At 32.6% G+C, this 14,450-nt stretch overlaps 1 protein-coding gene across 1 annotated transcript; it reads left to right on the top strand.

The window, feature by feature from the left end:
* The first annotated feature begins 5,562 nt into the window (after positions 1–5,562).
* Positions 5,563–6,609, top strand: LOC146529363 (uncharacterized). Its single transcript, XM_085202073.1, has one exon. The coding sequence runs from the start codon at positions 5,917–5,919 to the stop codon at positions 6,604–6,606; it is 690 nt and encodes a 229-aa protein (XP_085058199.1). The 5' UTR covers positions 5,563–5,916; the 3' UTR covers positions 6,607–6,609.
* The last annotated feature ends 7,841 nt before the right edge of the window (positions 6,610–14,450 follow it).

The raw sequence follows: 14,450 nt of genomic DNA, 5'->3' as shown, positions 1-14,450 counted from the left end.
GTAGGTACGAGTATGGATCCCTCGTGGGGCGAGCCCGAGAGAGTGGAAATATTAACATAATTTACTTCCTCGAATAGAGAGTGAACCTACAACCATTGCGTTAAACGTTGTCCCACTGCACCATAATATATAAAGTTAAGTATTTTTTTGTTAGCTTATATTATAACATAAATACTATTTATGTTGAAAGAAACCATCTAAAGATCATGTAACAGTGTGTGCCGTTGCGAAAATAAGGTTATTTCCTATAATAGGAAACTTCTAGGAACTTACCATATAGGAATACGAGTTGTTGTATAACAAAGGTTTTGCTACTAACACTAAGATCAATCAGCTCTCTTGTACTGGAATGCTTTATACTAAAGTCGAACTAGTAAGTTCTAACCTAGTTTAACTATTTATATTTAGTTAGTTTACATTCTCATTACTCGGTTTCCTATTGATAAACTTAATTCTCCGTTCTCCGTTTTCTCAATATGATATAGTGTAATAATAAAGGCATAAAATTCCCAGCTTTATAAATAACATAAATTTTTTTATGTATATTACTTACATGCTTGGCCAAGCTTGTAATGAAAATATTTTGAATAGTTATTTCTCTCTCACTTTAATATTAGCAAGCTTTAAATTTAAGTACTTTGTATTCTGTAAAATACTAATATTAATATACTTTAACTGTTGGTTTATAATTCAGATCGGATTCCCAAAACAAATTAACCCTAAAGTTATTGAAACTATAAAACCACCTATTAGAAAACTTTCCATTATAAATATTGTAAAAGAAAAATATATGAAAAAAATATATGAAACTACCAGTTACGTTTTATTATTAGACTAGAAAATATATATTACTAGCGGACGCACGCAGCTTCGCTTGCGTATTTAGGGGTGAATTCTAAAAAACCACGAAACATGTGTTCAATGGAATATTTTTAAGAGTCTAAATTTCAAATTTTATAAAAATCGGTGGCGATTTAAAGATTTTTCCATACAAACTTTCAACCTTAGGGGGTGAATTCTAGAAAACCATGAAACACGTATTCAATTAAATACTTTTAAAAATCTAAATTTCAAATTCTGTAAAAATCGGTGCCGATTTAATTTTTTTTCCATACAAACTTTGAACCCCTATTTCACCCCTTTAGGGTTAAAATTTTTCAAAATCCCTTCTTAGTGGATGTCCAGATTACAAAAGTAAACATCTGTCCAAATTTCACGTTTCTACGCACAGCGCTTACGGCTGTGCGTGCGTCTTACCTCAGTCAGTGAGGACAAGTCCTTTTATATATATAGATTACTAGTGGACCCGAACGCGGCTACGCCCGCCTGAACTATACGAATATTTATTAAATATATTTATGAAATTATTTTCAGTTTTCAATAGAGAGATGTGTTAAGCAAGCTCATTTTGGGTGACGTTTTCTAACAACAAATTTTGCAAATCGTTGCTTAGCAACGCGACGGCTGTTATTAACATGGCGGAATAAATTGCATGTCAAATTAATAAGTATTTTAATATATATCGAAAATATTACAAATATGAGAAAAAAAAGTATCCTATGTTCATCCCGGGACCCTCAAGTATCTCTATATGAGTATTTTATCACAATTAAATTAGCGGTTTGGCCCTGATTGCGGAAAAGACAGACAGACAGACAGAGTTACTTTCGAATTTATAATATAGGTATGGATAAAATATGTTTATTAATATAATAAGGTCAGGTTACACGTAATCTAATGATTACTCGTTTTCTAATTTACGCTCTACTTAGTAGTGCTCAAAGTCTACGCACCCAGATCTTTAGCCCAACAATATTTTGTTAAAATATCAAATCAAGTCAGCTTCATGCTGTATCGCGTGCACAGCAGGGTAGGTAGAAGAAAGTGTTAACCTAGTGTTAAGACACACCGTTTCGACACACTTTCCGATGAATTCTGGAGGCAGTGCTCTTTGCCCCAACACCAGTGTGAAGAAAATGTATATATAAATTTAAATAAATATTTAATTTTCACGAGTGGGGATCGAACCCACGACCAGTCGCATTCGCCTCTAAAGGAATATAAAATAAACTATGTTTTTTTCACTAGCCGTAGATGATGTTATAAAGTTTCGTAATAAAAATCACATTTTGTTCTCTTTTTCATTCGAAAGCTTATTAGAAACTTCTATTTACTATAGTAAATATCTGCTAATGAAAGTGCCTTTGCTTTTACTCTAGACTCGAACCATGTCCTCGAGCTGTGAAACTTATTCCACGAACAGTCTTTGGGGAAGTTTTTCAAGAGTTTTTCTAGTTAAAATGAGAAATTTGTGCTCTGCACCACAATGCAACTGCGAACCTTCCCACATCCATTATCTTTCCGGTCTGTTACATTCTTAAAGAATATTCTTTCTGCCTTGCATTTCATTTCGACAAAAAATAAGACGCTTGGATTATATTATGGCATTTATATTGTGTTGAGTTTTAAGGCATGTTTCTGTATTAATATTTCTTAGTTGCTTGGTTTTAGGTAGAGTAATCCTGGGAACTTAGTTTTAAGATACTTCGTTCCCAAACAGACACTTCCGTTCCCCATATTTTGCCGAATTCTTAAGGCATTGCGTGTTGAACGTTTGATCTCGATGTCACGTTTTGAAACGAAAATATTAAATAGAGTGGGAATCGAAACCACGACCTTTCGCGTTTAGATTAGCATGTTTGTGCTCCTATGCCATAACTGGTCTCAAAATTAAAAGCATAATGTACAGCATGCACATAATATTCTAAGTAAGACCCAGCTTTAATTTAAAAAGTGACTTACGAGTGGATGGCGCTTAATTAAACGTTTAAGTCATAGAATAAAACGGCTTGCTCTAATTACTGAAAGTTATTTTTACTAAAATTTACATTTTTACAATTTTAATAGGGAGAAAAGCTTCAAGATATTAAGCTTAAGATTTTTATTAAATCATCAGGATTAAATTTTTAAAAGCACGTTTAAAAATGTAGAAACGTTTGTTTTTTCATCATCATACTGAGCCAGATAAACAATATTTCTAGGGTTCTGTGCCTTTTAAGAAAGAAGGAACCCTTTTTGTTCATCCGTCCTTCCATCCGTTCGTCTGTCTTTCGATAACTTCTTAACTTATTTAAGTAATAATATGTCTATACTAAGGGATGTACTTGTAATAGTAAAAGTGTCGTAGAAAAGAAATTCATCGTAGAATATTATATTTTATTTATATAATTTTAAAGAGTATGATAAAATAAAACCGTGTCATTTTCCGCAAACCATCCACACGAGAGCATAACGCGGCTGATTTCCCCTCGGGGCGGATATTATAGGACAAACAACGAGTTCACTTTAGTGAAGATTAATGCGACCCGATTCCCAAACTTCAATACAACCCACTCAAGATGGGCTTCGCTTTCTTAACATAGGCCTTTTTTGTTAATAAAATTGGGTAAAGCTTTATTATTTTCTATATATTATTTTATGGTAATTTAATGAAAGTAATATATAAAAATAATAATTACTAGAAACATAAACACCAAAATTAATGTTATATACGTACTCGTATACATTGTGATCATAAAAATACAGTAAAGACACTCAGTTCTCCACTTCGTTTTATTTGTTGTAGAACCTGACGTTAAACTTTTTAAATTGATTGTGGAAAAAAAGTTACCAAAATGGAATTGAACACATAATTGTATAGTATGGTATTAGTCAAGAGCAATTACATACGTGCTGAAAGCCAATATATCACTAAGCCTATTAATTTACTTACTAGAGATCAGTTTAAAACTTGGATTACAATGGATTTAAAAGATTGCAATATTATTAAATATTGTAAGTACATATATTGTTAACTATAAGTGAAAGTTGGTCACTAAAGTGGCAATCATATTTTTTTATGGAAAGGAAAACGAGCGTACAGGTATCACGATGACAAGTGATCATCAGTCATGATGACAATTTAAGGCTGTTCTTTTTGTAGTGGGGTGCCACGTTATCAGATGGTAATTATGAGTATGTAGGATTAATAGTTCTTAAATGTTTTGTAAAAGCTTTGTATAAAGGCGTGTTCGCTTAAGTTATTATTTGTAATTGAATGTGAACATTTTTTTATATTATACTAATAGATTTTTTCAAGAGGCTATTAAAATATTTGTTTAGTAGTTGGTTTTTCTTATATTCACTTTACTTGGTGTTGACAGATCCCCAATATCCGCACTATTTAGGGAAATCACGAGACCCATTGTCAAACTGAATATACAAGGAAAATAGGAAAATTTATGTGTAAATGTATATATTTATGTACTTCATGCCCTAAGTGGAAATTTTGTAACTGGTTTGGATTTAACTGTAATCCAGTTACGAAGTAAAGATAAAAAGCCTTATTCGTTATCTACATTACATATATAATCACTAGAACTACGAAGACTCGGCAAATGTCAATAGATTTAGAGCAAGCATCCTCGTTATACTGCACAAACAATTAAATAAGAAAAAAAGTGAACGAACCGCCCTGCCATTACATTTTCAGGAAGCCAATGGCAGATGTACATTTTGCTCTTCCGTTCGAAGTTATTTAAGTCTATTTTGTTCAATATTATTTTATTTCTTAATTTTTAATTCAACATTAGGAATATTACTTTGTTTTGCTTCAGCAGAGAAATGAAATAATTAATTTCCTCGATAACGGATTGAACCCGCAACTGTCGCGTCCGCAGTTACACGCCGTTCCACCGTGCCACGATGTCTTCTCTGTTCATATAAAATCCAATTAAAATATTTTTAATGTATATACGTTGTTATGTATCTAGCGGGTATATGTATATAAATAATTACGTAGCGTGAGCCAGCACAACAGTGATATCATTATTGTATTTATAAGTTTAAATGAATCATATTAATCAAATTGATTGCGGTAAAACATTGTACTCTTGCGTTAAATTTATCATACAAAATTGCTTCTTTTACTCGACTGTCAATAATTTGTGAATAAATGTAAATAATTAATGTTTATTCTTTATTTGCTTTTATTTGTTTATTGAAAAATACATTTTTTTATGCTATCTCACTTTAGACTAACTAACTAACTCGGGACTATTACCTTTTTAAGTAAATACAATCTTGTCATATTAAGTTCCTGGCTATCAATCGTTTTCTACACGCCTCTTTATAATTAGACACTATTAATTTAAATAACTTAGGTTGTTTAGTATATATGCATAATAAAAATGTTAAGTAAATCAAAGATATACGATAAGATAAGAGATGTTAAAATGTTACAAGTTGAATGAAATAACGTAATTAAGAACTTTTGTTAACCAAGTAGTTTCGGTACCTGAGAATTTGCTCTAGACAGTACAGTCTCAATTATTTAATTTAAATATAACTTTGCAGGCTCTACAGCGAAAATTAAAATTGTGAAGTCGTTGATAATTTTGTTGTAGATACAGTATTTAATGCTCTGCTGTACGTATGAAAATATCTCTGCCATTAAAATTAGTCGTTTGTAATATTAATAAATATACTTTATATGACTAATATTATATATACTAATAAGTATTGGACTTCCGGTGGTTATATACGACGGACGCTTGTCAAAACGCTCCTCGGTATTTAATTGCAAACTGTGTCTAAATATCAAATCGCTTATCTCAGTGCCGCTGTTGAGGTTTTGTGAGAGAAAATACACCGTCCTACGACAAGAAATCACGAAAATATTTATCAACAGTGCTAAAAATAATAAGATTCGTGTGGCATATTTTACATACCAAGGTTATCTGTCATTCATTTAAAAAGACAAAAATATCGGTCATAGACAAATAGACAACAAAGGCGTCATTGCTACCAACATAAGAAAAATTAAGGCTGCGTTCAGAAGTTAAACTGTGAAATCAAATAACGTTATCAAAGTGCACAATGACTTCAGAATTATCACCAGAAATGTCACTTCTTTTAGCGAAAATGACTGAACAGCTTAATATCCAAACAAAAACCATAACGGAAACAATTACCGCAAAAGTGATGGAAAAAGTTGAAGAAAAAATTAAGCCTATTATTCAAGAAAATAACAAATTAAAAATGGAAGTGGAAACATTGAATAGAAAAATTGAGGTTCTCCAGATAAATGAAAAAAGGAAAAACGTAATACTTCATGGTATTCCCGAAGCAGCCGAAGAAAAACAGGACGACTTGAATACCCTGGTCATATCTACGCTAACGGATATCGACGTACAAATCTGCCAAGGAGAAATCGACAGAGTTCGTAGATTGGGTAAAAAGAATACGGAAGATAGCAAGATAAGGCCAATTCTCCTCACAATGACAACCCAAGGGAAAAAAAATCAGATACTGAGAAATAAAAGGATGATGAAAGGTGGTTCATATATCACTCAGGACCTGCCAAAAGATATATATATAAAAAACAAACAAAAACAACTCAACAACAAAAAAGAAATTGAGAAAAGAAAAAGGTCGGAAACTCCTAGTCCGCAAAGTGTGACAAGTGAATTAAATAAGGAACCAAAGTTAAAAAAACTGAATGCCTTTCAATACTTTCGCGGAAGATCATCATCTCTGTCAGACAAGACTACAACGAAAAACCAGTAATAGTTTACCCCCAACCGGAAAAAAACAACAATATCAAGTAAATTATAGAAGTCTCCCAACACGGTTGGTCCCCGCGGGAGAACTAGACCACTACCCTCTAACCAAAAGATGTGAAGTATTTAACATAGCAACACTTAACACAAGAACTCTTAGGACTCCAGAAAGTTTAATAGAGCTAAGAAAGGCCCTTGAAGAAATTAAATTTGATATCTTGGGCATTAGTGAAATGAGAAGACAAGGCGAAAAAATAGAAGAACATGATGATTTCATCTTATACCATAAAGGAGGCCCAACTGACCAAAGAGGTGTTGGTTTTTTGATCAAAAAGTACCTTAAAAGCAATATTCAAGAATTTGTTGGAATCTCAGATAGAATAGCGGTACTGGTAATTGCTCTTCCTGAATACAAGAAACCATGGTCTTTAATACAAGTTTACGCTCCGACTGAACAAGCAGAATTAACTGAACTCGAACACTTTTATGAAGATTTATCACATACAATAAAAAAGGAAAGAAGTAACAATATCCTCCTAATGGGGGACTTTAATGCACAAGTAGGCACCAAAATGAATACTGCAGAACATGTCCTTGGAGAATTTGGTCATGGCAAGAGAAGTCACAACGGTCAGAAACTGGTTGAATTTCTTATGGAACATAACTTAACAGTAATGAACTCAGTTTTCCTGAAAAATTACAAAAATAAATGGACATGGATTTCTCCTGGTGGCAAATACAAAAACGAGATAGATTATATTATAAGCAACTCACCAACCAGTTTCACGGATACTACAGTTATATCCAGACTAAGTTTCTTTACCGATCACCGTATGGTTCGCAGCTCTCTAAAGAAATTCCCACCCAGAACCTGCCAAAACTTCAGAAGCAACACTAATCGTCCTGTAGCAAGAAACCTGTGCAACGTAAGTTGCATAAAATTCATAAAAGATTCAAAAAGCATTATGATAGATAAAAACACAGAGGCAACACAAAAATATACAAAATTGGAAAGCCTATTACAGAACCAAGTAGCTTTAAAAAAGGAAAGAAAAAGCAATAAACTTGAACTAAGTGAGCAAACTATGCAACTAGTCAACGAAAGGAAGGAACTATTAGGGAAGAAAAGAAACAAAGATAACTTGAAAGCTATTGCTGAAACGAGCAAGAACATAAGAACTAGTATAAGGAAGGATCGCAAAACTAAAAGACTGCAAACTCTGCAATACTATATACAGAGAACTGGAGGTGTGAAACAAGCACTAATAGAGCTTCGAGAGTCAGGCAAAGAATGGGTACCGAAACTGAATAGAAAGTCTAAAACTATCACACAAAGGAAGCATATAAAAGAAATCGCAACAGAATTTTTTAGCCAGTTGTACCAAAAACAAAATCTTACTGCCGAACCCAAACAAATCCAAGAAATAATCGAACCTAATCTAGATGCTGTCCCTACTATTTTGTCAAGTGAAGTAGAAAAAGCAATAACAATCCAAAAGCCAGGAAAATCCCCTGGGCCAGATTTTATTACAAACGAACTCCTACAAGGAAGTAAAGAGGTGTTGGTGCCTATTCTTACCCAGATCTTCAATGAGTTGCTAAAGACCAATTCCGTACCAGAGCGATGGAAACAATCGCATATCATCTTGATTCACAAAAAGGGCGATAAAGAAGATATAGAAAACTACCGACCCATTAGTCTTATCTCTCACATTTATAAAATATTTGCAAAGATACTACTGGATAGAATCAGCCCTACATTAGACGAACAGCAACCTGTTGAACAAGCAGGGTTTAGAAAGGGGTTTTCAACCATTGACCACATCCATACACTCAAACAGATTATTGAAAAGTACAAAGAGTTCAATAAAACTATATATATAGCGTTTATCGATTACGCAAAGGCATTCGATAGTGTAAGCCACGACTGCATAGACGAGGCCCTCTTACATCAAGGTATACCAGTAGAATACATAAAAATCATTAAAACCATATATACCAATAGTAAAGGTAGGATAAAATTAGAAGAATTAGGGGACGAATTTGAAATAAGCAGAGGAGTGAGGCAGGGAGATCCACTGTCTCCTAAACTGTTTTCAGCAGTCCTGGAAAACACTTTCCGAAAATTAAATTGGGAAAATTTTGGTTTAAATATAAATGGGAAAAGGTTGAACCATCTACGTTTCGCCGACGACATAGTGTTGTTTGAAGAAAACCCAGCTAATTTGCAAATTATGTTGCAGAGCTTAAACGAAGAGAGTGTAAAAATAGGTCTTAAAATTAACACCAACAAAACAAAAGTAATGACCAATTCATTTAGGCACGAGATGAAAATAGAAAACAACACCTTGTCATACACGGACAGCTACACATACTTAGGCCAAATCATTTCAACCAAAGACCAAATTTCAGCCGAAATAAATACAAGGATTGCATTAGGATGGAAAAAATACTGGTCCCTTAAAGAGATAATGAAATCTAAACTTATAAGTATGGCATTAAAAAAGAAAACCTTTGAGGTCTGCATTCTTCCATGCCTAACATATGGGTGCGAAACATGGGCATTGACAAAATCTCTAAGAGAAAAACTTGCTAAATGTCAAAGGGCTATGGAGAGGAGCATATTAGGTTGGAAAAGAAATGACAGAATAAGGAATACCGAACTCCGAGCCAATACTAAATTGGTGGACATACTGACCAAAATAGATCAACAGAAATGGAGATGGACAGGGCATATGATGCGAGACACGAAAGGTAAATGGAGTCAGGTGGTAACGGAATGGTACCCAAGAGATGGCAAGCGAAGCCGCGGGAGGCAACACACAAGATGGGAGGACGAAATTAAGCTAACGGTAGGATCAAATTGGAGAAGAGTCACACGGGACAGGATGCAATGGAAGATGTTAGAGGAGGCCTATGCCAAGAGGCACACCGAATATAGAGACATTCTGTAACTTTAGTTGTAATATTTTGTACTAAATATGAATGTATAAGTGTAACTTAATTTCGGAATAAACGGGCTTATTATTATTATTATTATTATATGACTAATATTCAGAATAGATCAAACAAAATAAATAAAACATTACTATATTTAATACTAAGTAAATGATATTGAAGAACTCATTATTTTGTTACAGTTTTTCTAAGAAAAGCGTCTGATATTTTTATATGTAATATATAATTTAGGCAGTAATGATTTACCTCTTGACGATTCCAGCTCGTGTAGCACTTGTGATTTAGCTATCTTTTCTTACTTGTCAATATAATATATCTATTGCTATATTTATTTAACAAATCTTTTGAAATTATATCTATATTAATTTATTTTGTTATATATGAAATAGTAATATTTCAACAACCCTATTAGTTAATTTTAAGCATGATATAATACAGTTGGTATATTTTCTCCGTAACTTTTAAGTAGTTCATCAAACAAATGATTAAAATATGATTAAAAGGTGCAAAAGGTCATAATTATATATATATATATATATATATATATATCTACCTAAAATATAAACTGTATGACCAGTGATATATTTCATCGATTATTAACTCTTACTAAAACGGATATTGCTGCGATGTTTTTCTCTGATAAACTCATTTCGTCCCCCATCAGAAGAACACAAGATAATAAATGTTCTCATTACTGGGGATATTGGGTTGGGCAGTCGAAGTCCTTTGAATTTAGTTATATACAATGGGCCCCTGCGCGGCTTCGTCCGTTGCGAATATTACATTAAATATATAATTATAAAATAATAATAAATGTAAATAAACAAAATAATTTTATTATGAAATATTTAATGAAATATTTCATTTGCTCGAATGGGAAATGAACCCATAGCCTGGCGCGTTTACAGTCACACTCTTAGGCGCTGCGCCACTAGTGGCCTCTAAATACCAAAGTAAGACATTAAGTAATGTAAAGTTTATATTTTAACACAATTAGATTAATTACTTGCAATTTTGTTTGTATATATTTTGGAACAAAAGTCAGTATCAACATTTATTTTCAAAAACATAGAAACAATATATAACATTTTATTAACCCATTCACTTCATAGACCAATCTGTGAAAACCTTTTAAATGTTATCTACATATTATAAATTTGGTGATTCGAACAATTCCTCCTTGCGATGTTTTTACCTTAAGTTGCACAGTTTGGAAATGTTGATATCATTCTTTAAATAAATTTCTTTACAAATACATACACGTATCTACTTGGAAAAGAATATATAAGAAAGTTAGGAATTTATTGCTTATATTTTTAAAATCATTGCATTATTATGTGGCACAAACGACCATCGACTAACAAGCAACACCTGAGTCTTCAGAGCAGTTAGGGCGTCGATATTTGAACGACCGGCCTTGAGCCCAAACTGGCGTTAACGTAACATACGCCCATCATGGTTCCTGACACTGTATCCTCTGCTAATCAGAGGAACACGTGGAAAACCGACGTCGTGCTGGATTATTCGCTGCTAAGCAATTATTAGCTAAGGAATATATCCTCTAGGCAATAATTACTCGCCTAATGTAATTACTGTTCATAATAATCACCCGCCCAGGACAAGTAGCACGCTATACTGCTCGTTCACTCGAATGCGACTTCGTATTTCGAAACTTATATATCTATCTTAACAGTAGGTTAAATGTTATTATTAATTCCAGTTGTTCAGATCAGCTGGTACATCTGGATCCCAAACAAAGAGATTTATACGGAGCTCAATAAATTTGGAAATCACGTCCTAATCAAATGAATTAAGTAATAAATGACTTTTGGCACCGCCTGTAAGAGACAGATGAAATTCGTTATCGAACGAATAAGCTTTGAATATTGGAACAAAAATTTTACTTATTACGAGTGGTTGTTAAATTACAACAATAGTACATTGTGTAAAATATACAATACATGATCTTGTTGACATTATTTTTGGCCTAAATATTTTATTAGCTCTAAAATAATAAATAAGTCATTAGGTACCTATAACTGGTATATACTTAAGTAAAGAGGCACGTTAAGAGAAAAAAGGGGAACTCTGTTTGTGTGTCTGTCTGTCAAGATCATTAATTAATTTTTAAGATCGCTTGAAGATATGAAGCTAAAATTAATAAAGAAAACCTTGGTGAACAATTCATTGGACAACAGAAAAAAGCTTTTTAGTCAATGCAAGCAAGCTTTTAAGTCAATGTATTTAATAGATATGAGCGTTTATTATTTATTAGACAAAAAAAAATGTATTATATAAAAATATGAAAATTAAATAAAATTATCGTTAGACTAATTTCGATTGCGTCACATAAGCAGCATTTTCATTACCCGCTAATTAAAAAATATATAAATATAAAGCATTGAAATATATTTTATAACAACGTTTTCTGTTCCAATATTTCTAGCTTCTAAAAGCAAGCGTTTATAAATGAATCTTGCGTATTAAATTTCTTATTTTCTTTCACAACACGAACTACCCTGCCGTCGCAGTATTCATATTTCAGCTAGACTTCTATTATTGAAAGACTGAATAAAATTATTTAATTTTATAGGTTTTTTCAAACGTAGTTAGTACAATAGACGATAGGACCTACTTAATAAAATTTGTCTTAGATTGAATTACAGTGTTTGACATTTTGTTATTTTTTATTAAAATGTATTATATAAGTAAATTAAATATTATATAACTCTAAAGGCACTACAGTGATTAAATTGAACGACCTCTGACTGGATACGACGGGCTCACATTTACCTAATCAGTTAAATATGCATATTAATAATAAAGATATTTTTTCGGTCCGATAAGATAGTGTCAGTATATAAAGCTTTTAAAATAAGCGAAAGGGGTGGTCTTCTCTACAAAATGCAGAAAGTAGGAATATGTATAAAAGTAAAGTTTAAATTAACATTTAAGGAAATTTTACTCGCGTTAAAAATTCAGATTGAGATTTCTTGTACAGTGAATAGTAAGTATATTATATAGTAAGAAAATTATTACTGTGCATAAGATAATATTTTTTATGCAGTAAAATAAGTTCGATGTATCTTATGCAAATGTCTATAAAAAAATGCAATAAAAATAGGTATTTGCTTAAAATTTTCATATTTACATGAAAGATGTATATTAGATTTCGTTATTAAAATTGCAACGATTGCATTTTGAGATAACCCATGGAAATTGCATACTACATACAAAATCGATGATCTTGATGTCGTCTTCATGTAGATTGAACAATAGCTGTCTGTTAGTTCACAAAGGGAGCAATTGCGGGAGCGTTTTGAAATTTGCTGCTCCCCAGATTATAGCTCTTTGTCCGAGTCACGGCCATCTCCTCGGGCCACAATTTAAAGATCAATCTAGCTATAAAGAAAATATAACTTAATTTCCGCTGCTTTCTACACTTTACCTTTATTGAAATATTTGCTTAAATGTTTGTTGTGATATTATCCTATCCTATATCTTATAAAACAAAGTCGCTTTTCGTGTCTGTCTGTTGTTTCTAACTCTTCTTCTTCTAAACCACCCAACGGATCTTGAAGCGGTTTTCACCATTAGGTCGAGTATTTTTCGTAGAAGGTTTATATATAGTTTATTATTTGTACATTCTTATGTAAATTAACATAAATACGATAAATGTGTATAAAGTCCTACCCGTTGAGACACTTTCGCGCATGCGCTGCTCTAATGGTAAGTACTACATGAAAAAAATGTACTGGAGTATTGTTCCTCTTAATACGATCTACAAAAAAGTCAGCGAGAGCATATTCGTATCTTTTAAGAATAACGTGTAGTGATAATTTTTCTGTCTACAAATAATAATTTCAATATATTTCTTATTGTGAGTCATATTTTTCCATAATAGTTTTAATCCTTATCCTTTAAAATACTTTATTAATTTTCTACGTTAAACGAAGATAAAATTTGCTTTTCACACTATTTCGAAATTGCGAATAGTTTTAGAGAAAAACGCATTTAATTGTTGACACATTCCGCCGTTGACACATCAGCTGTAACTTACTCAAGTTTCACTTTCCCCTTACTCTCAGCATATAAATAAGTATATTAGTTACGTTGGCCATTTAATGTAGATCAAAACTGTCTTTTACTGTTTTTCATTTTAATAAGTACTTTAGAAATTGTTACAATATCAAAAAATCCTTGCTGCGAAACGGCTCGCCACTCGCCATGCGTCTGCCGCGCCCGCCTGCCTTACACGCATCGGTGGTTCAGTGGTATAATGCTCGCCTGCCACGCGGGCGGCCCGGGTTCGATTCCCGGCCGATGCATTCTATTTAGTTTTCCTCACAGACAGCCACGTAGTGCTTGCTTTTCATCAAGGACAGAATACCCTCTTCAGCATTAACCACAAGCTCGAAAAAAAAAACCCGCCTGCCTTTATAGCAACGAAGATTTAGATGCGTTTGCACGTATTGGATAATTGGAGTTGAATGAATTATTTTTTGTAGTAGTTATTAGTAGGTAGGTTTTTGTTTATAATTTCTTCCGTTTAAAAATAGTCATTTAACTATCTAAAAATAGTCATTTAAATATATTTTAATAAGTACTTGAAAATATTAGTAGCACAGATTTAAAATTACGGTACTTACTAAAAAATCTTTGCTGTGTAAAACAATTGGAAAATCCTTATTGAAACTACGAAAATGCGGGTTGCATGAGGGTTTAATTAATTTTCACATTATCTTAAGTGCTTTGCAAACATACATTATATGAATAATCCAGTAGTAAAAGCGGGCGAAGCCGCAAGAGGATCGCTAGTATTCAGTAAAATAATTTGTGCAAATTATTCACTTACCATAAGGAGAATTGTACGGTTGTTTGTTTTACTCTTTC

Source organism: Heliconius melpomene, chromosome 18, assembly GCF_056956725.1.
Source record: "Heliconius melpomene rosina isolate 202511_hmr_F chromosome 18, ASM5695672v1, whole genome shotgun sequence".
In the NCBI taxonomy this organism is placed as follows: domain Eukaryota; kingdom Metazoa; phylum Arthropoda; class Insecta; order Lepidoptera; family Nymphalidae; genus Heliconius; species Heliconius melpomene.
This window is presented reverse-complemented; position numbering and strand designations above follow the sequence as displayed.